Here is a 24,314-nt window from a genome sequence, read left to right on the forward strand (position 1 = left end):
TTTATGCTAGCATAATTCTGTCAATTTGATACTCCTTTTCCCAGTACTGAAGAGATCCTTTAAGACAATGTGTGTTTTAGCAGTTATTTCCTGCTTTCCTATGAAGATGTATGCTAAATCATTTTTGGTACTATTTAATAAAAATTATGTGCCAATATACATAGCTTTTGAGGCTTACACAACCTTGATTTGACAGGCTAAAAAAAGGTATTTCTAGTGTTTTTAACTTTGTGGAATCTTTTTGCTTGAGAATATATTTTAGGATGATTTATTTACTGCAGATGATGAAAGATTTTGACATGACTCAGGAGAAGTTTGATTACATTATTGCATTATTTAATAAATCCTGCATTAATAATTTTATTAAGCTGCCTGCAAATTTAAATGTTTGAAAAGCCAGTAAAATAACAAAATAATTATATAGAAGATCCTTAAATAAAATTTCTGCAATATTGCATATAAGCAACCCTGTGTTATACCTGCTGTTCCTGTATATAATAATTAGATTTTCTGCTCAAAAGCCTAACAAATATTTCTTCTGAATCACTGGACTGGAGGCAGGGGTAGAAGGTTTCAAATTATAAAAATGCTTTTCTAATATTATTAAGAATTTTTGTGATTAGTGCCCATAAAATTATGCTTTTTAAATTATTTCAATTTTAGGAAACTTCGGTTAAAACAAATTAATCGATGCCTGAAAAAATACTGGCCTTATTTTAAATAAGGGGTTTAATGTTTGGGGATTTTCCCACAGCTGCCGTTTTCAAGTAAGATACCTTTTCTACATATTCAGTATTTCAATTTAGATGCTGGCTTTATGAATAGCAAATATAGGCCAGTAATTGAGAAGCCCTGTAGAATTTTCCTGGGTTTTCAGATGCAGAAAATCACCCTCAGGTTGTTCAGAGACTATATTAGGCTGCACAAAAACCATCCAGCGTCCTTGTCAGAAAAAATCAGCTTGAGTTGCAGCTGACAGAATGCAGAGCTTGCAGTGCACCTAGTACTGTTAAAAACATCTGAACAGCTAGAGAAGCCTCCTGCAGGAAGAAAACATATTTCTCCTAGGATGGCATAGGGGTTAAAATTTATTAAAAAGCATGATCTAAATCGGAGGAGGGGGGGGAGGGTTCCAGAAACTTTTTTTCCCAGCCGTTTCCAGGGCAAAAACCGAAGTAGTTCTCATTAGAGCTTCAGTGGTTATCAGTAACCCATAAGCCTTGTTTTGCTGGCTGCTTACTGGTGCATTTAATAAAATAAAGATCACTCAGTGGTGCCGTGGGCAGCATGCAAGGTGATAGCCATATTTGCTTACTGTAAATACACGAGAAAATCACACACAAACCGGCTGTAGTTTTGACAAGTATTAAGATCGCTCTTTACATCTGTACTTCTGTACCAAAGTGCAATTAGTTTTCCTCGCACAAGGATTTCTGTTTATCTTATTCTGCTTGATTACTTGAGTATAATCGCACCGTTTGCTTCATTGCTCCTGGTAGTAAAGCTCCAGCTTAAAAAGGGGAGGATGAGTGTGTGTAAATATACAGAATTCTGCTGTAAGACTCTAATTTATGCGTCTGGATGACAGCGTTTTCTTAATTTTATTTTTCCCCCCCCTCCTTTACTCTTTCTTTCCACAAGGTTTGGTTCATGTACATCAGATTCCTCGGCTTAATAGCTTGATCTGTGATGTGTCAGACACGAAGGACCTTGCTTTTAGATTAAAAAGGAAGCTGTTCACCATTGAGGTAAGAGAAACATTGTTTCACTATTTAGAACCCAAAAGGTGGAGCTAATCCCGTCTCTTATGTTTCGTTTTGTGAAATGCATAAAATATGCATCAGATGTTGTAAATTCATTTCGTTCTGGTTTTGCTGTTCAGAAGGGTTTTATGAAATACTGTGATATGCCTTCTGATTAAAAATGTCTCATTTGCTGCACTAAATCGGTCTGTTATAAATAGTTTATTTTGGTTTAAAATGTACATAGAAAGTAGGCCACAACCTTCAATAACAAAGCGTGACATGTTTCTAAGGATGTCAGGAGCATATTTAATTAAATGTTAATGACTTGCTCTTACTTGTGTTAGTGGGTGGGAAAGTAGCTACATGTTATTACCCCGGTAGAGGGATTTTAATGTATAATGTTGCCTAAAATTGTGTGTGGTATGAGGGATAAGTGTCCTTATCAGTATTCAGAAACCATTTTCTTTGCATTACTGAAATCACCTTTCGCTCTTTTATGTCATTTTAAACACAGTATCATTTACACTAATGTCCTTAAGTAAATTTCCTACTAAATTTAAACTTTTTTCTGTGACCTTTATGCAGACAGTCCTGATAGAAGGCAGTAATACAAAAGATGTATTTCATTTTAATCTTGCTAAAGAGCAAATGAACATAGCACTATTAAGCAATTAGAGCTGATGTATTTATTAACCCATTAATGCTTAGAGATGGAAGATGGCTTTTGGGGTGATGTGATAGTCATTGGTACAGTCTGGGCAAATTTTTTTTTAACAAAGACATAAAACAGCCAAGCATCCCTGACAAACCATTTTGTTTAATCTCTTTTCAAATGAAAAGTTCTTAAGCAGGCCACTTGTCTTAACTGCTTGAAACCATAAAAAGAGAGAATTGCCACCAATAAATTAGCATATTTTTTACTCCATCACCAAATGCTGGTCAATGTGGCTTGGCACTGCTTTGGTGTTTGGGACTTCACCCTTAAGTGACCACTTTGGCCCTTATTTGACCCTCTGCCCTTTTTAGCTGGCCACTTGATAAGGTAACTTAAGGGTTCTCTCTCTTCACTGCCCCCTTCCCTTCACAATTGCAAGTAGCCCTAACCTATAAATCATTGAAAGGGCCCTATCAAGTGACAAATTAAGGTGCCCTCCTCCTAATTAATGGTCATCAATGTCTTTAATTATCTAATCCTATTGAGAGTAGTTAATAGTTAATCAGGCAGCCAGTTCTTCACTCAGGTCATCTCTGCATGAGTGCTAGAAGTTTCTCAACTAGAGGTATCCTCTTCAGAAGCCACTTAAAGGCAAATACATGAAGGAGGGCTTTTTTTTCCCCAAGACAATTCCTTTATAATGTTTGTCACTTTCCAGAGAATGTGGTTAGTGAAACCAGGCTTTGTGAGGTATTAAAGCCTTTTAACAGCTGCTTTTGAGCGGTACAGTAGGAACAAACCCCTTAATAGTCTGTGTTTGGTTTTAAAATACAAATGTTCTTACTGTTTTCAGAGGTGCAGAGAAGCGTGCACCCTCATTTCACAGCATAGTAAATTCTCATTTATCGTAGCTGTGAATTAGAATATTTGGGGTTTACGAGTCCTAACTCAGAGTACAATTTTTTCCATCAGACGAATTCGAGATTCTAATTTGTAATGTAATTTGGAAGGAAAAAAAAAAACCCTTAGCAGGAAGCTCTGTAAAAAGAATTGAATTAGCCATGGGGCATTGGGAACAGGAGCGTGGTGGAACTCTTGAAACAACCTGTTGCCCCAGACATGCGTAGATGACACACTTGTATAATTTCTCCCTCCGTTGCTCAGCTGCAGCCCCTTTTGAATAACTTCAGCTTTTGTTGGAGATATGCTTTCTGTAAGCTGAACTGACACAAACTAGCCCTTTTTGAACATGTTAGATCACTGTCCTACTGTGATCTTCCTGTACACATTTCACTAATCTATAGTACATATGTTTTTCTTCCTCAAACATACATAGGGAAAGCAGACTACAGCCAGGCTGGCTAGAGCAATAAGGTCAGTAAGAAAATGGGAGCAAGGGAAAGCTGAATTAAGAAAGAATGTGAATACAGTCTTCTAAAATGTGTTTCTGGAGTTAGAATGTGGTGCATCAGCAGTCAGTTTTGGTTCTGGGGGTAAAAACGTAAAGCAGCACAACAGTGTGCATTACAAGCAACAGTTACAGCTAAGTCTGTGACTTCTTTAGTATGGAGTTTAAATGTGAAATGAAAATGTATATTTAGTACTTTAAAGTTTTTTGAAAGATTCTGCTTAGTTATGTACACAATTTAGGGTAAAAATACTGACCTTTACTTGAAATGCCACTTCAAAATCAAATTACATAAGAAAAGTTAGGAATACAAAACCTGTGAATAATGGCAAAATTTCTTCGAAAAGGGTTTTCATCACTAGACCATTCTTTTTTTTTTTTGCAGTTTAAAATAAGAGCATGGGACATGGATTTTCTCATCTCTGGATTGCTCACCAGTTAAATAACTCTTTATAGTTTGGCCCTCATAGGGAAAAAACTTTAAATGTCAAATCCATTTTATTAGATTGCAGTTCTGTGGGAGGGACTCTGCCTCTTTATAGTCTGCAGAACCATTTAACTGTTTCAGTTTTTCTCATATGTTGTTCTTCAAAATAAGATTGACTGAAATATTTTCTAAAGGGTTTTGTTTTTTTTTTAATTCAGGGTGAAAACAGGTTTTTGGTGAATATTTATGAGTGTTCATTTTCCATTTATAAATCGTGAAGCAGAACTTTTCCAGGGAAGCTTATGTGTTTATCCTGAAAGGTGCAGTAGCCATATCAAGCTTTCCCAAATCTTCACACGTTAGTTACCAGCAATATACTATTATATGCTATATTATCAGAGATCTATCTTATGTGCATACCACTTTAAAGGACACAATTTTGAAGTTAGCCTGTCTAATCCTATTTCTTCCCGCTTTGGAATCTTAATTAGAAGGAGATAAAAACCATCATTTGACTAAATTATTGTCTTGAATCTGTAGCAAAAGGTATAATCCGCAATTGGGCCAATTAGTGTACCCCATAGTTAGCTATGCTGAGGCAGGAAACTTGATTAGATCTGACACCAGCCTAGTTCCCACTGTTGTTTTGCCAGGTATGATGGTCAGACTTCAAAGGGCTTGAGGCATCAGCAGGGCAAGGTTTGGAGGCCAGCTTAGGTCCGGTCGTTAATCTCTCTGCTAAAACCACAGCAGCCCTCGCACAAAACAAGCTTACACGACACAATCATGCGGTATTAAAGTTTGGGTTGAGTCATGCCAATTTGCCTTTGATTTTCTGATGATTGACTAAAAGATGGCTACATGACTAGACACATACTGAAAGTTTACTGATTAGGTAAGTTCCCCAAATATTTGAAATATTTTTTGATTTCTCAGTTAGACGATATGACAACACGTTCGTCTCAGTGAAACTTTTTTGGCAGAATTGTTCTCCAAGTACTTTTTGCTTTCTTTGTAGCTCTCAGTGTAACTTCTATCAACATTTGATAAATTCTGTAGGAGCGTTACGTTCATAGTTTTATCTGATAGGACTTTATCTTTGTTGTTCCAAAGCCTCCTGTGTCAAAACTAAAGAAATCTGTGCCTAAATTTGGTGTTTTCTCTCCTCCAAATTTCTAAGGAACCATTGTTTCTCTTTCTTATTTAGGTACATTTACAATTACTGGCAAAAAGGGCATTTTCCTTAATTATTTTCCACCTCACCATGAGTAAAGCGCTGTTCCACGGCCACGATTACATAAGTGTTCCTTTCTTTTGCAGTCTGATTTGTTCAAATATTGCAGTAACAGTGACATGTTTCCATTCTGAGAAAAGCCTAAGGCTGCTTTAGTATTATTCCAAATGATTGAAATTGCCATCTTGCTGACTTTCCCTTGGGCAGCTTAAGGCCTGTTTACTTTTATATTTGTTTCACATGTTCCCTCTGAGTTTGGCTGGCAGGACATCATTACCTGGTTTGACAAGACAGTTGGAGAAGATTCATATTTGATTAACTCCCTTTGTTATTGTCTGGACAACACAAACCCCTGAAATTATCTATTTAGGGTTAACTCTCCTGATAGATTCAGATAAATGCTTGCAAAGAGGAAAGTTTGTGAGGTTGGGTTTTTTAATTCCCGAGTTTTGCTTAATTTTTAAGCCTTCAATTAACATTGAATTGCTAATAGTATAGAGAATAAGCTTTTTCCTACAAGTTTTTATATTGTAGTTTGTCTAATAAATAGTAGTGAAAATATGTATTTTTTTAATCAATGCACAAGTCAGAACCAGCTAATATTTTCTTTGTAGTGGCTATATAACATCTCTTCAACCCAGAATAAAGATCTTGAAAAGCCAGCTCAGTTTGAAACCAAGTGTCATACACGATATAAAGAATTGCCACACAGCAAAACCAAGTTCCCAGTTTAATGTATGAGTTCAAGAGTTTCTTTTCTGAGAGATGTTTCCTAACAGGAGAAGAAAGTCAGAATTAGAGGAGTGCTGTGGCAGGAAAGTGCCTGGTTTCTCAGTGCCAGGCAGATACAATATGGTGCTATGGAGCACTCCACAGTGCATTTTTCCCAGTGGCAATTGCCAGAGTAAAAGGTTATGGCTTTGCAAGGAAACATAATCACAAAACCCAGCAATGGGCTCTGTGTAGAAGTAAAAATAAACATATGATTCCAAAGTCATTAAAATAATATCCTACCTTCATTTAGCAGTAAAGGACTGTAAGAAAATTAAGGTTTTCCAAAATAAGATATAATTGCAACTCCAGATACTCATGTTTGTTATGTGTCCAACATTGATATTTGAAAGAAGACTTAAGATGGTGATTTTGTAAATTAAAAACAGGAAATACATATTAGGTAACTTCCATCTGAAATCTCTGTATTTCTACCTTTTTTTTTTCAGTCTGTCTCTTTTCGTTGCTTATTTTATCCAGACTGCACTGTGGTAAAACTTACTTTGCAAAGGGGAAGTGTGATTAGCCACTGCTGTAGATTATTTACCAAAACAGGTGGGTAAGACCAAGTCAGAACAGTGTCTGCAGTGCTTCAGCCTGGTGTTCACATAGCTTTGGTCCTAAGTGACTCAGGAGATGCTGATGTCACTGAGTGCCAGAACTGTGAAAGATTTTGCAATTAATTATTCATTAAACACATCCAGAACAGGTATAGACATACTGGTTTAGGCTGTTTCTTCTGGAGGAACAAGTCAACCCTGCCACCAGTGCATATGGAATCAGTATATATTTAAAACACATGTATGTGCCATACCAACCCCTATATCCGTGAGAATTAGAAGCATCACTTCTTTTAGCTTCTTCCAAAAAAATTTGAAGCAGTCTTCAGTAATGGCTGACCCTAATCTTGATTATGTTCCACTGATGTTTCTAAAACTGAGTAACTTTGTGAATAAACACATTTGAATTAATGAACTATTTTTGACCACATGTTAACAAAAAGAATCAGTGAGCCTGAGAACTGACTAAAGGCAAAATACTGGTTTATTAGGAATTTAAGTAAAATGTTTTATTAGGAATTTAAGTAAAGTGATACTTCCATAGCAATCATTCAGTAAAATAAGGAAATTACACCAGAGGTAATATATGCTATATGATACATATTGTAATAGTGATCTATTTACCTTAGTACATAGACAAAAACAACTCTGTATTTTAAGGTTGTACACAGGTGCCATTGCAAGACTTGACCCTCTGGTAGGGCCTTAAAACCTCAAAATGGAACCCTCTTTTCCCAAGCCAGTGGGTTGTGACTGCCTGACTGCCCAGTGCCTGGAGCAGGGATGAAACTTCACAGATACTCCTGGTTCAAAGGAGAACTTTTCTGAAGCGATACAGAAAGTGTATTTCTTTAATTTTCTGATGCAATTAAGTCTTGGGAGCCTCTCATGCCCATGTATTTAAGAACACAACTACCCTTGGGGCTTGCATGGAAAACCTCTTTCTCCTCAGCCTGGCTTGAGCAGACAGCATCATACCTGGCAAACCCTAGTGCTGGGTGTTCCACTTGAGCTGGGGGACTCGAATGCAGGGAACTCTGCATCTAAAACCAAACTTCCTAACAGAGACAGGGAAAACATTGTCATAAAACTCAGCTGAAATTTATGCCAGTCAAACCACCGTTGCCTTGATTTTTTCCTGTCCATTTTTCCTATGATAGTAACAAACCCATTACCACTGGCTTATTTAAACATAGCTCAAAAGACAATAAGTGGCATTTTATGAATCTAAATTAAATAATACTGCAAAAAAATATTCTCCTGCAAAACTAATTCTGTCATAATACCAAGCTCCATTTTGCCTTATTTCATCTAGTAGCCAGTTCAGGTTCTCTTTACCTGGTATGGTGTACTTCACTGAATTGTTTTGTCAGATGCTGTCAAGCCAACCTACCATTGTTAAAGAAAATCAAACTAAATCATTTTGGCATGAGCCTTCCAGGAATAAGGCACAGAATATGAAGGGTTTGATGAAATCAAGGATTTGATTTCAATATTGTAAAAGACTGCCTGTCAAAAATGTATTACATTCTTTCAAACAATTTTGAATAAATATACGTGTTTAAAATTGTGACAGTACAATTTAGATAAAGTTTTGGGAGAATATTTTTAAATTATAATAACTTGACGTGAAACAATACTTGCAGTGCTACTGTTTGGAAAGAAAACCACTCTGAATGCTAATGGTACATAGAACTGAAATCAAGTGATCAATTTTATACACTATATGGAATTTCAGAATACTAGTATCTTTTGAACATTGTGGAAAAATTTAATTTGAAAATATCACCTTCTTATTGTGTGATACTGAATAATGTAAATTAAATTATTAAATTATTTGTCTGAAGACAAATGCAGGAAGATATTGTTAACTTTTAGATTGCATATGAAAATTTGTATTGCCCTGAAATTTATTTCATAATTAGTATTGGTTTATGGATTGTTTAACAGTATAATGTGAGAACTCCATTCAGTTTTTCAAAATTTAAGCACTTGTAATACAGCACATCTGCAGTTTCTTGTTAGCCAACAGAACTCGTATGTATTTTTATTTAAACAAATAATTATGGTGTTCAGAAACACTTATACCATAATTGTGTTGTTGCAATGGAAGAACACGCAGCAAAGTCACTAATGCAATTAAAGGTCACTTATACATATTGTAATGGGCTGCTCATTCCCAGGATCTGTGCTAAGGGTCAGTGTTGCAGCATGAAATGGATTGGCCTGTTCACTCTGTAAATAAATGGGTCAACTTATCTTGTATCTGCCAAATAAAGCAGTTGACATATTCCCACTTTCTTACTATTAGAAGGCAGGTAGACTACAGACATCTTTTATAAACATGTTGGTTGGTAAAGACTAAAAAACTCTTTGTCTATGAGGATTATATTTTTCTCTGATTAGCAGTATTTTTTAGACAAAGATCCGTGGGCATGAGTTAGAAAGATATTGATGGTGAGTCTTTAAGAAGCAAAAGGATTTAAGCTCCATGTTTGTAGTAGTTCTCAGCAGGAACTGAGTGCCACCCCCATTAAATGCTCTTTAAAGTATCACAGGTTTTAATAAAAAGATGATATTTCATAGTTGTATAATGTTCTCATCTTCCAGAGAATAATAATTTCAGTCAGGCTGTTACACAGTAAAGCAGGTCTCTGATTCTGTGTATCTCTGTAATTGCAGGAAAATAAAAATTAAAGCTGATAGGAAGTCACATTTTCTCAACCATTGATCTGTGTCATACCTGAACCTCACTGACATGCACTGAAGTAGGAATACAGTGCTGTTAATGAAAAGAATGGGAGTAGAATGACTAAAATCTCATGGAAGATGCACATCCATCTGGATCTACTTATCTCAGTACTGGTTTTTATGGATTTGATTATCGATCTTTGGGTAGAAAGGGATTCAAAGTACTCTCTAAACTAGGGAAGTGTAAGATAGCCACATCTAATACTTGGAAAGGGTTAAAATGTCATTTTGTAGGGAAACAGACCAATGTGGCCAAATGTTTGCTGGGACTAGTAACATGCTTCATCAAACGAATTCCAAATGTTTTGTTGTAACTTTGCAAATTCGAGATTAAGAGTTAGCATTTCCAGTCTTTTGAAAATACTAGTGATTTTGGATGAACATAAATCTGTACGGAAACCACAAATTTATGGTTTCTTTAAATTTTTCACCCACGCAAAAATTGCTCCATACCATTTTTCCGATTTATTTATTTTGCTGTATAACAAAAAATATTGCCCTTTACTGAACTTTTAACATACAGGAACTTGGATTTTTTAAATTATTTTTATTAAGAACAAACTAGGCCTATTATTTTTAGTCTGGAGGACTTAATGAAAGTGCCAAAAGGAGACAGGAAGGAAAAAATATGCATACACTGCAAAGTACTGTAGGTGAAGAAGAAAAGTTCTATAACTGTTGTGCAAATGCTACTTTTTGCTTTGGCCATATTATGAGGTATTATTTGTAACCAAATTCCAGAGTATATTTTATTTTTATATTCTTGGCCAAGAGACTTATGCAAAAGTAGATTGTCCTAAGCAAAGGCTGAAGACTACAGTGCCCAAGGCGTAAGTAAAGTTAGATTTTAGTCATGCCTTCTTTCTCACTTTTGTTTTAGTTGCATGGCTTTATTTATTTATTTTTTTAATTTGCTTGTTCTTGGTTGCATTTCATATGATTTCCAAAGGATTCTGTATCATGCATAATGTACTTTAAAGTTTCCCATTGCATGTTGAAAACCAATAGCTTTAGAAATATCAAGTGAGACTGTCTCCAAGAAGACAAACATTATCTATTACACTTGAAGTGGTGTTTCTGGCCACCTTAACATTGGCACCATATTAACCCCCTCCAGAATAAGAACTTAAATTTGAATGGCATTATCAAATAACACTTCAGTTCCCTCTTTCCTCATTCCTTCCTTCTGAGGAAAGTAATCAATAATTGTATAGTGTACAATAAAACTTTTTATTGATGTCCATAAATACATAAATAAGTGAATTTGGTTGCCAACTTATACCAACCATAGGCTGCTTGACTTTCAGAAAACAACTGGTAGCACTTGCTGAAAACAGTTCACTTTAAATGTCTCATTTAAGATATTTGAGGTTTGAGCTTATGAAAATACTGTTTATAGGCTCTTCATCTACCTTTGTCATACTTCAAGTCTGCTGTAGCAAAAATTACTGAAGAATTCACTCTGATGTTCCTAAAATTCATGTTTACAAAACAGTTGCTAAATGGATTTACCTTTTTTCTCATACTAAACCAGTGATCTTGGAGTGGTGTGTCTGCTTGAGTCATGTTTGAAAGTAGCAGAGTAGAAAACAAAAATAAAAACCAGTTTATCACTTTTAAGTGGGAGGATGTGAGCATTGCTGCGTGGGAGAAATCCATTTCATCTTGCATCCAAAACAGTACTTGCTGTTCCTAAAATGACCTGATTGCTTAATATTGAAAGTTTTAAGATCTTTAGTAATCTTTGCTGAGGAGCTGTACGTTCACTCATTCTGGAAAAGACAAGCTTTTGTGTGAGGTGGAGGAATGTCTTGAGGTGGAGGACTTGACCATGGTAGCTGAGTTTTGAGGGGATTTTTGAAGTCTCTGTGATATACCCAGAATATCTCCCGGGCCTTTGGGCAGTGGTGCATTTGTAAGCAAAACATTTCACGTGTTTGGGGAGTTGCTGTAGTGACCTGCCCTGTCTGCACTGGCTCCGGACTCTCCAGCTGGAGCAGCAAAGAACTGTGCAGTTTGCAGATACACTTGGGCTCTGTGAGTGGCAGAAGAACTTTAACAATGGCAGATGCATTCCTCTGTTCTCAGTCAAGGATTACACTGTTCCAGTGTAGTTTTTGGACGCGCGCCCTTAGTTGCTTTTATTTATGAGCCAACACACAAGTAGATGAACGAGAGGAAAAGCTCTGCTTTGTGTGCTGAGTCTTATTGGCATTCCTTGCTTTGAAAGGCTTCTGCATGCAACCTGAAGTTTGTGCGGTCTAAGGAAGGCCTTGTTCTGTTTGGATTTTTAATTAAAAGGCGTAGGTTTGGTCCTGGATTGGTCGTGCTCCCTTGCAGATGGAGACAAGGAGCCAGGCAGGCTGTGGTGAAGCTGCACTGTCTGTGCTGACTGAGGAAAGTCTGCTGGAGATGTAGCCACAGCTTGTACCCATCTTGATGTACAGAATAAACACATCCCTGGGCCACTTGAGGAGCCATATGTTACTAACTGAGCAGCATTTTTTTTTTGGCGCTTTGTTATGTGGTGTGATCCCTCAGCTTCATCTCCTCCCTCGTTGATTTGTTACTAATGTATTGCTTAATCAATAAACACTGTAGTCTCTTAAGACACTTAGGTCTTCAATCTAAAGCTCCTGAGGCAACACCATAGACTTCTTAATCAGTACTTCTCACCCTTTGGTATAAAGCTTTGTGATTCTGGGCAGGTTACAGGCTTCCTGTGCTGCCTCAAATGCACTTCCAAAACCTTTTGCTACCAGAGAGCAGTGTGGCAGGAGTTACATGAGCTTTTTTCTGGCTATAATGTAGGGGAAGATGGTTCTCATTCTAGGATGAGCGTTTACTAAGAGATACAAACCAGCATATAATTTCTAATGCTTGTTGCTGTTAAAAGTAGGAATTAATAAGAAGGAAATCTAGTATTTGCATTTAGGTCTGATCCTCAATAGTAGCATAGCCATGGGCTGTTTATGCTTGGTCTACATCATCTAGACTAAAAATAGCCTTCCTGTCATTTTATTGGCAGAGTTTTAGCTACTCCTTTAATTCTGTTTAAAAATGGATAGAGAGAAAGACAGCATAAATATTGAATGTGTGCAGATATTCCAGTAAGTAACTAAAAGGAGATTCCTGATGCTTTGCAGAGCTTTATAATTAAATGGAATTCATATTTTGTTTAAGAGGCAATTTTTAAATTTATATAATATTTAAATGTCTTAAGGGGGGTGTTTTTTGTATTTATATCATTAAAGTAGCTACTTTTAAATAGGTAGGCATTAATGTGTATTTATTTTATTAGTGTCCTGCTTAGGTTTTGTTCTTTTTAGGTTTCCTTTAGACTTTGATAAGGAATTACTGGTGAGGTATTTAATTTCTCATCAGTTAAGTGAAAAGCCATAGTATTAATAAAGTGAATTTCTGCAGAACAAGAAGACAAATCACTGCTGCCTGCTAAAGTTTTCTGCAACAGTCTGAAAATTTCTGGTTTGTTATGGGTTTTGAAAACCTGTGGGAACAATGAAAGAAGAACTGGCTTTTTTGTATTCTGTCTGTCCCACAAAAACATGGACTGCTTTAGAAACTCTCAAGGCCAGAGTTACAGTGTAGAAAGTCACAGTTTGGAGGTGGAAGTGCATCTGTGTTGGTTTTCTGCTGATCTGAAAAGGGCATTTTGGCTTTGAAAGAGCCCTGAGAGTTTACATTCACGTTGCTGAGACGCCCCTAAACCTACAAAGGAGAATTTTTACTGTGTTAGTAGAGTAAGGCTCTAAGGTAGAAAGGTTACAGTGAAAGGATCTTGTCAGTGGATTACTTATCATTTTACACAAGAAGCACTTTTTCCTTTGTCTGAACTAAAGATTCTACATGTTCCATGGTCTTTTCTGGTTCATCTACACCATGGTGTGAATTTGCATCCTTTAGGACAAGATTATCCTGCACATTCAGTGTAGTTGTCTGTGCTCACACAAATAGGAATATCTGGAATAGTTTCTTGCAGCTTCTTTCTTTTTCGTTATTTTTTAATCCAATTTTCATCTTGAAATTATGTTGTTACTTTACAAATTGATCCAAAAAATCAGCATTTGTTGAAGGTGCAGTCAGAGAAGTGGTGTTTGAAAGTTAAGTTACGTTAACCTGTTGCTTTTGTGGAAGGTGGGTGGTGGTGTTACAGTCGAGATGATGCAAAGAAAAGCAATGAATGCTTCAGTTTTTACATTAGAGCATCCAAAATAAAGTGAATATTTGCATTCCATCTGTTGCAAGTGCATAGCATTGGAACAGGGGGGTATCAGTTTTCAGAACTCATAATCAAGTCAGAATATTTACTAGTGAAAATCAGGCATTTGGTAAAAATATCTATAAATAAAGCAGATTTTGTAAAAAGTCAGGAATAGTCCCTTAGAGATCTTTTTTTTTTTTATAGAATAATCAGTGTTTACATGAAGTGTTTAGGATTCAAACCATTTTATGAGGGTTTTATAACCTTTCCTTTTTTTTCCCCTAAAAAAATCGTATGGTTCCCCACAAAATTACGTTCCAAAAAAATTTACTGTCCTCAACGTTAAAAAAATATCGTAAAAATATTTTCTATCTTGAAAAATCAAACCAACCATTCTTGTTTCAAGTTTCATCTAATACATTGTTCCGTATGGTTGTATGATAAACACATTATTCCTTGAACAGGAATTAAGAGTAAAGCTGCCAGGAAGGGGTTTTGTTGTCAGAGTAGTTCCCGCCTCATGTTTTGTAAGAGATTTCATGGTCCTATTGTAAAGAGTGGATGATTTAAAACGTGTTCCCAAGATAAACTTTCCCATTGTCATTAATGAGGATGGATAATACTGAGTGACAAGTGCATTAGGAATGACACAGAAAGAGCTGTTAGATTTGTCAGAGCGTATCACTTCAGGCAATGAAACTTGAGGACATTCTCTTTTAGCAATTTTTTGCTATTTATTTAGAGAACCAAGGATTGTGATTGCTCACACAGGTGGATTTTACTGTTTAGTTCATTAAATATTTAGGTACCTTTGAAAAGGCAAAGGTGATAAATATGGAGCATTATACTCCACTCTAAGGGGTGCCAATGGTTGCATTGCTTACAAATAATTCAACAAAACTAATATACCTTTTATTTGATCTTAAAATGTTTATTTGGGGGATAATTTTTAATTTGCAATATTTTTACTGAACGGGAGTATTTAAAGTTATATAATGAGAAACGCTCTGAACTGTCATAGTGAAGCTTCTGGGATAAAGAAGCTTAAAATGAGGACGCTATACATGTAATTTACATCGACTTAAAAATCGTATTTCTCCACAGAGCAGGACTCTTTAAATATTTATCTCTGAATAATTAATAATGGATGACTTTTCCTGGTGTTTAAAAACCCTTGCAAAACTACAACAACAGCCTATCAATTTCCATTTGGAACATGCAATTGGTCACTTTTTCGCCTTGATTCATCTTGCCTGGCTGCCAACCAAATTTCGCCTCTGTGTACCTTCTTGACACTAATAATGACTGAGTTCCTGTTCGTTTGCGTGCAAGATTTCCCAAGCGGCGGTTTGGGGCTGGGATAAACTATCTATCACGATTGCGTACAACTAATCTGCCTCAACCAAAACCACCCCGTGATTGAAATTGCATTTGACAATTCACCTCTCCTTGGCGTGCCTGAGGTGAACATAGCTACAGACCATCCCCGGAAGGGCATAGCAGCTCCTCCATATGTTGGGGAGGATCCTTTTATTTGTGTCAGGAGACTTTTAGCAAAAGCATGTATAGGCAGGGATTATTTTATTTTTTTTTTTTTTCCCCCTTAGACTTCCTCGTTTGCAGATGCCTGGCTGCTGCTTTCTCCTAACCACAACATTTTGGTTTGGGGAAGCATTGTGGGGTTTGGGAAGCATTTTGTTATCTTTGTTTCGTTAAAACTCTTTCTTTGAGGTAAACCAGTGCATCCAATATTGGATGTGTGGGAGATAAAAATCCAAGAGGTATTTAAAGCATAACTTACTGTTTGTTAGAACATTACACTTTTAACAGACCAGCAAACATCAGACAAAGTACCTGTTACTCTGTTGCCCATCACCAAAGCTCACACCTGCTTGGAGCAGTTTGGTTATACAGAACTGAAGTAAGAATAGCAAAGCAAAATCGTCTGTCATCTAAGAAATCTTTTAATTCTTTTTCCAAATTGTAAATTTTTTCATATTGTGCATACTTAGTGGTTTGAAGAGCTGTCTGCACAAATACGATCTGACAAAACAGACCCTTTCTTTCTGGGTAAAGTTTCCTTTTTTTGCTAAGTATTGTCCTTTTGGTATGAAGTCACTTTTACCATAATATTTTAGGTAACAGCCTATGTCATGAAAAGTGCTGCTTTTCACTAGTGATGTGTATGATTAGCTTTATGAGATATAATTAATTTTTCAAATACAAAGTTTCTGAATAGTTAGAGTAATAAAGTTCTGTTTCTAGGTAGATAATTTCTTTGTGGTTTTTTGCTGTAGTTTCAATACATTGATTTAAAGATACACTGTTTGGATATATGAGTCCCTTCCAAGTAGAGATATTCAATGATTCTGTGAAAATGCAGATAGAAAACACTGAAGAATTGAACATTCTGGGATATGTTTTGATTTCTCACTGCTTTGTGTAGCAGTGTGTTTTCGCTGTTATTTTTGCATTCCAACAGAGGCATAAAGATCCCCAGTCACATTGTCCTTTCAGATAAGTACAGTCCATTCTTGTTGCTGAAAAGGGGACTTTGGGTGGCCTCACTATCAGCCTCATTTTCTTTCTGACACAAGCTGTACTTTTCTCCTTAAAACTGAAATACATTTTTAAAGCACTTTCATTCAGCAGATTTGAGTTCAAGCTGAATTAATAATCTTTTTGAAATGCTTGACGGCTGAATGTTGCACGTGTATCTATTTTAGTTGTGGGGAGGAAGGTAAGTAATGTGGGTATCATGCTTTCTGCAGCATTTCCAGCCAACAAGTCCAAAAGAATCAGGACTCTTTTGAATATATAAATCATTAATCTTGGTAACCAGCTGCTCTGAAGGCAGGGAAGAATAACTCAGCCACACAGCCATGCTCAGTTCACTTGTGACAGTAGCAGTGTACTAAATCTACCCATAATTTAGGACCTGCTTTCCATATTTATTCATTTATTTATTCTGATTGGTTTTGTTCTCAACCTTTTTCCTTTGAGTGTGTCTCTGTGGCACAACACAGTGCCCTGTGTAGGTGCTGCTCACTCTAAACCAGCTCTCATGGCTACAAAAAGCAATATCACCATCTCAGACCCAGTAGACCAAGCAGAGCTTGGCCTACCAAGAGCTTGGCTCAACCCACTTGGCCACAGCTGTTGGCATCACGTTGCCATGACATGTTCCAATTCTTTGTAGTTTGGTTTCTAGATGGTTCCAGAACTTTGTTGTTGTTGTTGTTGTTGTTGTTCCCCTTGGTATTAACCATGACCTCTTAAAAAATAACTTCTTAAAGTTTTAGCCTGGATTTGAGTTTTTCTCATGTGTTCTTTCCTGTGGGACATCAAAGCTTTAGGCTATGACTTCCCATAATGACCTTCCTCATTATAATAGTTCTTGTGCACATCAGAAATAAGTTATACAAAAGTTATACAAAAATGAGATCTTTATCAGGCCTCTGCTACAATGTATTAAATACCTGTACTGGTTTTATGGTCTATAAAGCAATATTGAAGGGTTTCAGGGGTGACAGAGGAGCTCCATCCTGTTACCACTGCAGTGCCAAAGAAATTAAGGGAGAGGGATTTAAATTGGTGGGGTCTGCAAATTCATCAACAGTTTAAAAAAATGGAAAGGTCACATCCTGCTATTCATATTAAAGTAAGGGTTGATGCTGGTTAAAGATTTTTCCTTTAATCTTGAATGAAAGGAATTTGATGCTGAGTTGTGTAAATTCCCAAAACGAAGCATGAATTATGAAGTATAAATTTCAGTGACTTAGACATTCTCAATTTTTATGCAAAAACTTACAAATCAGACATGACAGGCGAGTGCAGAATTAAAAATAATTTTAAAGCAAAGAGCCTAGCAGTCTGGGATATTTTTACAATACACTTAAATCTAAATCTTGAAACACTGGTAAACTGCTGGTTCTTAAAATCATTGTCTATTAAAAAAATATTAGTTTGTTTATGATGACTTATGGGCATGTATCTGCTTGTCTTGATCAGTTCCTTTGTGTTGGTCTGAGGCCTTTAGTGACTTCTCAGGGCTTAGATTTCCTTTTTTTGGTTGTAATATTCCAGTTTGGATTCCTTAGACAGTTTCTATGCAACAGTCCCTTGTCTGTCCAGAAGTGTATGGGACAGATTCTTTCTGGGGATACTGAGTGACAGTGACTGAAAAGTCAGATTGCTGGGTTTATAACATGCAGTTTTTGTGTTCTGGCATATTCACACATATTAATTACCCTACCCTGCCCTGACTTCAACAAAAACATGAGATTAGTAATGTTTTAAATACATGGTAACTACCAACTACACTTTTTGGAACTAATTTTGTTGACCTCTTCCTAATTCTTAATAATTAGCCTTAAAATGAAGATTTATTCTTTTTTACTAAATCTGTGATCAAGATACCTTGTTATCTGCATAAATAAATTCACAAAACAAATAACTATTTTAGTAACCTTCTAAAGTATCAAGATGCATTTCAGTTAGATGAGGAAGATGAACATATGAAAGTTGCCCAAGTTCAGATTAAATGTTACCTGAACATTTTTTGTATATACTCAAATACCTATGTTCTTATAAAGGGGAATATTGAATAGTAAATTTATTTATCATAATCCTATCATGCTCTGTTGGATTTGGGATTGCTTGGTCCTATGGCTGTTCACGCATCCTAAGTAACTACTACAATTGTGACAGCAATGAAACTTGTGGTAAGAAGTCATCAAGACATTGAAACATCATAAACAGCAAATAAAGTTGATGGCAACCTAGTCTGTAATTCAAGGAAGGCTTCCCCATCATTTTCCATATCTACACATGCTGTGGTGATTTGTAACAGCTTTGTTATTATAGAAGTAATAAAAGATCACTACAATGCCTTTGTATTACAGAAACATGATTTTAAAATCCACTTGAAGTTAAATTATTGGTTTCAGAGACTGAAAATAGAATAGATTTTTAAATTCTACTTTAAAAAATAGTATTTCTTATAAAAAAGAGTATGTAATTCTCTCTATCATGTTGATAAAACTTTACACATTATCAATCCTTTGAAAAACCCTTAATGGACCACACATAATTGCAATTCCTGAGATATGACAGATGTTAGAAAAGTGTCAGTTTGGACTTTCAATTGACTAAAGACCTTATGTCTTCATCAAGAGAGCTATTAGAAAATATTTCATTGGCAGCATTCATACAATAAGTTTTAATGTTGGGATGTACTTTCTATATGGTTTCACACTTTGTAAAAATGGAGTACCTGTAACTAGATATAAAGTTACAGATATAAAGTTATAGATATCAGGCCACATGGGCAGTGGTTGTGATGTGTGTTTGTTATATAATTCTGTTTATATCTTTGAGCTGTGATCGCTGCTTTTTGGCTGATGTTCCCATTCACCCTGTGTTCCCCTTCATCTGCCCACCTTCCTCATGTTTGCTTTAAGAATCAGGACAGGAGTAATCTTGCTCTTCTTGAAGAGTGGACTATATCATCTTAAAAGATCCCTTCCAACCCAAAGCATTCAATGATTCTGTGTCTCACACAAAGACCCCAGATATTGGAATGCCTTCAGCAGCTGGATTAGTGCCTTAACATCTTTACTGCTACACTTGGTTAGTGACCAAACTCTTGGCTTGCTATGAATATGAACCCATTAACAAAAGAAAGCCAAATAGTCAGTCTTATGTCCTCAAGATTCAAAGGAGGATTCTCTGTCCTCTGGGATGGAAGTTCAGCTGACAACCAGAACTTCAAATCAAGCTGCTTCAAGTGCTGTGGGCACTGCCACTGATTATTTCCTGAACTCCATGGCAGCACAGAGTCCTTGTGACTTGGTAGTGTTGATTTGCCAAAAGAAATGCAATTGCTGGTTGGAAAACTGCTGTTTGATGAATTCTTTCATTCAGCTCCACAGTTGATGAAAGTTCTACATGACATTAAAAATTCTAGGCTTATTCTTAGATGTCTTTGCTTCTTCGCAGAGCCCACGAAGACAAAAACACAAAAAAGCTTTTTGCACAGACTGAAACCTGTTCCTCATGAATATTCAAAGACTGGCTTCAATCACAAAGAACAGAAAAACATATCAATCCAACTACTTTTATTGATACAGGGCTACTGATTCAGGTGGTTCATCACAGTACCTTTCCTCATCTCAGCACAAATCTATGAACAATTTCCCATTTTTGGATTTCTCACCTTGAGTCTTCTGCTGTTCTAGCACTTCTTTTGGAGATAGGTCTACTTAATGCCATCAAATCTTGCTGCAGATTATGAAAGAGAGATGATTTATGGACACTGTCGCCATTGCTTATTCAGTTCATTTTGTCATTCTGCTGTTACACAGTTCCCATGTCCTGTAATGTTTAGGGGCCCTGGTTCCATAAATCTGGTTTAAAAGAGCCCAAACTCATTGTCAGTGGGAGTCAGGAAACACCTGAGAGACAGGGATTCTTACTCTTAAGGATTTCTCTGTGCACAACAGAAAGAAGTATGTTGGCCCACTTTGAATTCAGATCCAGGCTGATGATTCTAGCATCTATATCCTCATTTTTAGAGAGGGGGTTTGCTGTATTTTGATGCACAGGACATCTGCTTCTGTTTGCTTCTTAGTGTGTCATCAGAGATACATTCATATTATAGTGGGTAAAGACTCTTGTTGTTGGACTTGTCACAGTTCCAGAAGTTTTTACCAGTGTACCAGCAAATGACAATTGTTGATTTGAATTACCATACTTCCTTCTCAGGACACAGGAGGCTGATTGACAAGGAACAGTCTGTCATGGTGCAGCTTGGACTGTGCAGTAGAGTTTAGACCCGAGGGTAAACAGTCAAGGTGTGCTCTCCCTGATGTTTAGGCTCTCAAATTTATTAGGGCAGGGATAGACAAAGTAGTCATAGGACCATGCCTTCACCAAGATAGATTTCAGGTTGGGTGGAGGGGCACTTAAGGGACTGGGTTTTCATTCTGTCACACAAGGCGATATATTTATTGCAGTCAGGCCACATGTCTTGTAGACGACATCAAGTGCAAGGTGTGCAAACCCAGCTTCAGTTGATGTGCTCAGGCACTTCCATTCTAAAAACAATTATTAGCATTTGTGAAGCTCTGTTGTTCAGATCTTTGCAAGGGAAATATAAAATATACAGACCCAGGAGAAAGGTTACATATTAGGAGTGTTCTAAGGGAAGAAGTATTGCTTTCTTCTTCATTTTTATGATGCTATTTAACTTTTGAGAAATGAACCCTCACAATCTGAGTTTGCAGTGTCTAGGTGTTAGTGTTACACTATTATGAGATATCCTGTTATCTCTTCAATTAAATCTCTTTGTATCCATTATCACAGCCAGTATTATGTAAGTCATGGATCTGTCTGGGGGTTTTTGGTACTTCCACATCTTTTTTTTGGTTCCTTGGTTTGACTATCAACTTTCAGCTGCAGAGTTCTCTGCAAGAATACTGCATCTACCCTGACTGTTAATGTACATTTGATTGAGGCCGCATCTGATTTAGAAGTACAGTTTTCATGAAGAATGTTTTCAGAAACACACGACAACCAATGTCAGCTCGATCTCTGTGTCCTGGTAGCCCTCACATAAATGAGTCAGAAAAAGCAAGTGACACAAACAAGCAATGTAGTTGATTTGCTTCCTGATTGGCCTATAAATAATACTCGGACTGTCTGATTTCAGAGCCCTGTGGAACAAATGATGTCAGAGTTAGCAGAAATATCAGACAGCCCTGAAGAATTCCATATATATATATAAAATGGCAGAGGATAGATAGCGTTATCAGGCTGAAGTTCATCATGGGCATTGACTCTGAGGTGTTCCAGTTCAACATTGTGATTCAGCCTGTTTTTCTGGCCTTCTGCCTTTAGAGGAGCTGTGTTTTGACTGTAGGCAGTTTCCATGCAGTCATTCACTCTTTTTGGTAGTCTGCATGAATGCTTTCATGCTCAGCTTTGTCTGAAAATCAGATCAAGCCAGAAAGTTGTCTAAAGTGTGAAGCAGTTGTCATTGCATGATGCAGTGGGTGGGAACAGGTAAATCACTACAGGTTCTTTTGTGTACAAAGGTTTCTAGACTCTGTTAGTTTTTCCTCCTATCTGTAGAGCATAAATGTAGGGAGAAGTAACAAAAGAGTAAGAAATTAATGGAATCTGAGCTGACAAGGCTAAACACTTGTTGGGGTGTGGAAGAAAAGAGAAAGGGAAAAATAAGGGGTTCAGTGAATTGTAGTTAAGAGGTGAGGACAGAAGAAAATACCACACGGTGGAAGAAAGTGAGGACACAAGGAACAATGAATTGAGGCTTCAATTAAGATTATTAACTCTGTAGCAGGTTTTTAATTCATTCTTTTATAACAGTGTCGAGGACAGGTTTTAGGTCACCCTTGCCTAGCAGAAAGGTAGTGATTGTAATTCACTGAAGACAAGGTGGGTGGTATTTTTAACCACAATGCAAAACAACCATAACATTTGAGAACGGTTGTTCTGCTCAGATGTCTTGATTTGTCTAGTAAATTTGTCTAGATTTGTCAGAGCTTCAGAGAAAAACAAAGTGCTTGTCTCGGTGGTTTTAAATTAATTTGTTCTTGCAACTGGGATTTAACAGTTCCTTTGAAGCAATTATTATTTTAGTACAAGTGTATATGAGATGCTACCTGTCAATGAGTACTTGGGGAATCCTCAGTATGCAGATCACTGACCTGATAAACTGAAACAGCTCCAAGGGAGTTGTTATGGTCTGTCGCATCAATGAGTATTTAGGGACTCTTTAATATGTGGATTATTAGGACAGTAAAAACGTCTGCAGCCCATTGTGTCAGTGCAGCTGTTCCACAGGAGCGTTATTGCACAGCCCTACAGTGTGTTGTAAAGAAATAGTTGACTAAGCTTGTGTAACAGCCATGGTTTTGCATTAAACAAGTGTATTTTTTAAAACATTTTCCCAAAATAAGAAATTCAGGCATTAAGCCTCATGCTAAACTGGTTGAGTTTTGGGGATTGCGTTTATAAAAATTGCCATTTTTCAATTGCACATCAAGTGAATGAGAAATTCTCACATTGAATTCTGTGCTGCTTCCTTCCCTGCTTTTTTGTCTGCAGTTTAGGAAGTAAGCAGCAAAACTAACAGAAATTCTCCCGTTCAGAAATGTCTATCCCAAGAACAGGCCAGGAATAAGTTATCACATAAATAATCCAATTTTTTTCAATAGTTTTCTAAGTAAAGCAAATTTGCTACCTCACATGAGCAGATCCATATATGAAGTTGGATTCTTCATAATGATCTCAGAAGTGTCAGAAATTTGGCTTAGATTTTGTCTTGATTTTTTTCTTCTTTGAATTTTCTTCTATAATTAAAAGAGATTACCAACTTTCTTAAAAAAAGATTCTGATCATATAAACATGAGTAAAAATGGTGTTAGTTAGAACTTTGTAACCTGGTATTGAAAAGCAAAATTTGAAGAGTTAAAAGAAGCTGTGTGAGAGGAAAATATTCATGATATTCACAAAGTTTTGCTTTATCATCTTGTGTGCATCTTCATTAACTCAGATCTCCAAACTTTGTTTATTTGAAGCATTCTTTAGGCTGTACTTGCTACTGTAGTTAAAAAAAATTTCCTTTTTTTGGAGCAGTGTTTCATAAACTGTTAAAGATGCTGGAATATAGTAAATTTGGTATTACTTAGGGATAGTTTCATTTTTCTTCTTCGACACAAATTCATTTTTGAATGCTGAACCAAAGAAATTAGTTTCACAGATCAAATGGGCTCCTTGTCAGAATGTATTCCAGGTTGGTATCAGTCACTGTTGTAAATTAAGCAAAAGTTTAGCTGTTTCAATGTTTTAATGTAATATTGCTAATTTCTGTTAAAATTTCATGTGTGCAGAAGAAGAATAAATACGTATTAAGGTAATGTAGATGCCAAAGCTGCAAGTATGTAATGAACACTATGAAAATAGGCTGTGAAGTCCAAAGTCCTTCACTTATAAAGTGCCATTTTTTCCTAGATTTTTTTTCCTCTAGGTAATTAACATGAGAAAATGCTCGGTACTGAACTTAAGTGGAAAAATTTTCAATGGTATTTACTTTCACGTGTATTTACATCTAAAGGGAGGTTGTATACACGAAGCATGAAATTGCAGGTTTTGATGTCAGAATTTCCGACACGATTTTTCCATTTGTCAAAACCTAAAATAAAAAAAAAAAACAACGCGTTTTTTCAAGTACATGGCCTGAAACTGCTGGAAAGCTGTCTGGTTTGTGGTGGTCCCTTCACTGCTCCCTCTGTGCCACAGGGGAAAGTGTGGAACACAAGGAGTGCACGTTCATGTTAGAAGAAACCCACTACAAACATCCTCCAGGAGTCCGCGCATCGTTCCCCAGCGTTCCAAAAACACATCTTAAGCCTGATGTTTTAACTGAACAATAGAGAGAGAAAAATAATGTGTCTGTCTTAGAATACTTTTAAAAACAAAATCTGACTCCATCTCTTGTCGTTCTTTGTACAGTCATC

General features: G+C 36.5%; 1 protein-coding gene across 1 annotated transcript in view; it reads left to right on the plus strand.

Moving 5' to 3' along the window:
• The window catches only part of ELP4 (elongator acetyltransferase complex subunit 4), a 140,848-nt gene that overhangs the window by 59,953 nt on the left and 56,581 nt on the right, over positions 1-24,314 (plus strand). Inside the window, 1 exon segment of the mRNA XM_032691814.1 lies at positions 1,642-1,748. Within this exon segment, the coding sequence (XP_032547705.1) occupies positions 1,642-1,748 (107 nt within the window).

The sequence above is a fragment of the Chiroxiphia lanceolata genome, chromosome 6 (genome assembly GCF_009829145.1).
Source record: "Chiroxiphia lanceolata isolate bChiLan1 chromosome 6, bChiLan1.pri, whole genome shotgun sequence".
Lineage (NCBI taxonomy): Eukaryota > Metazoa > Chordata > Aves > Passeriformes > Pipridae > Chiroxiphia > Chiroxiphia lanceolata.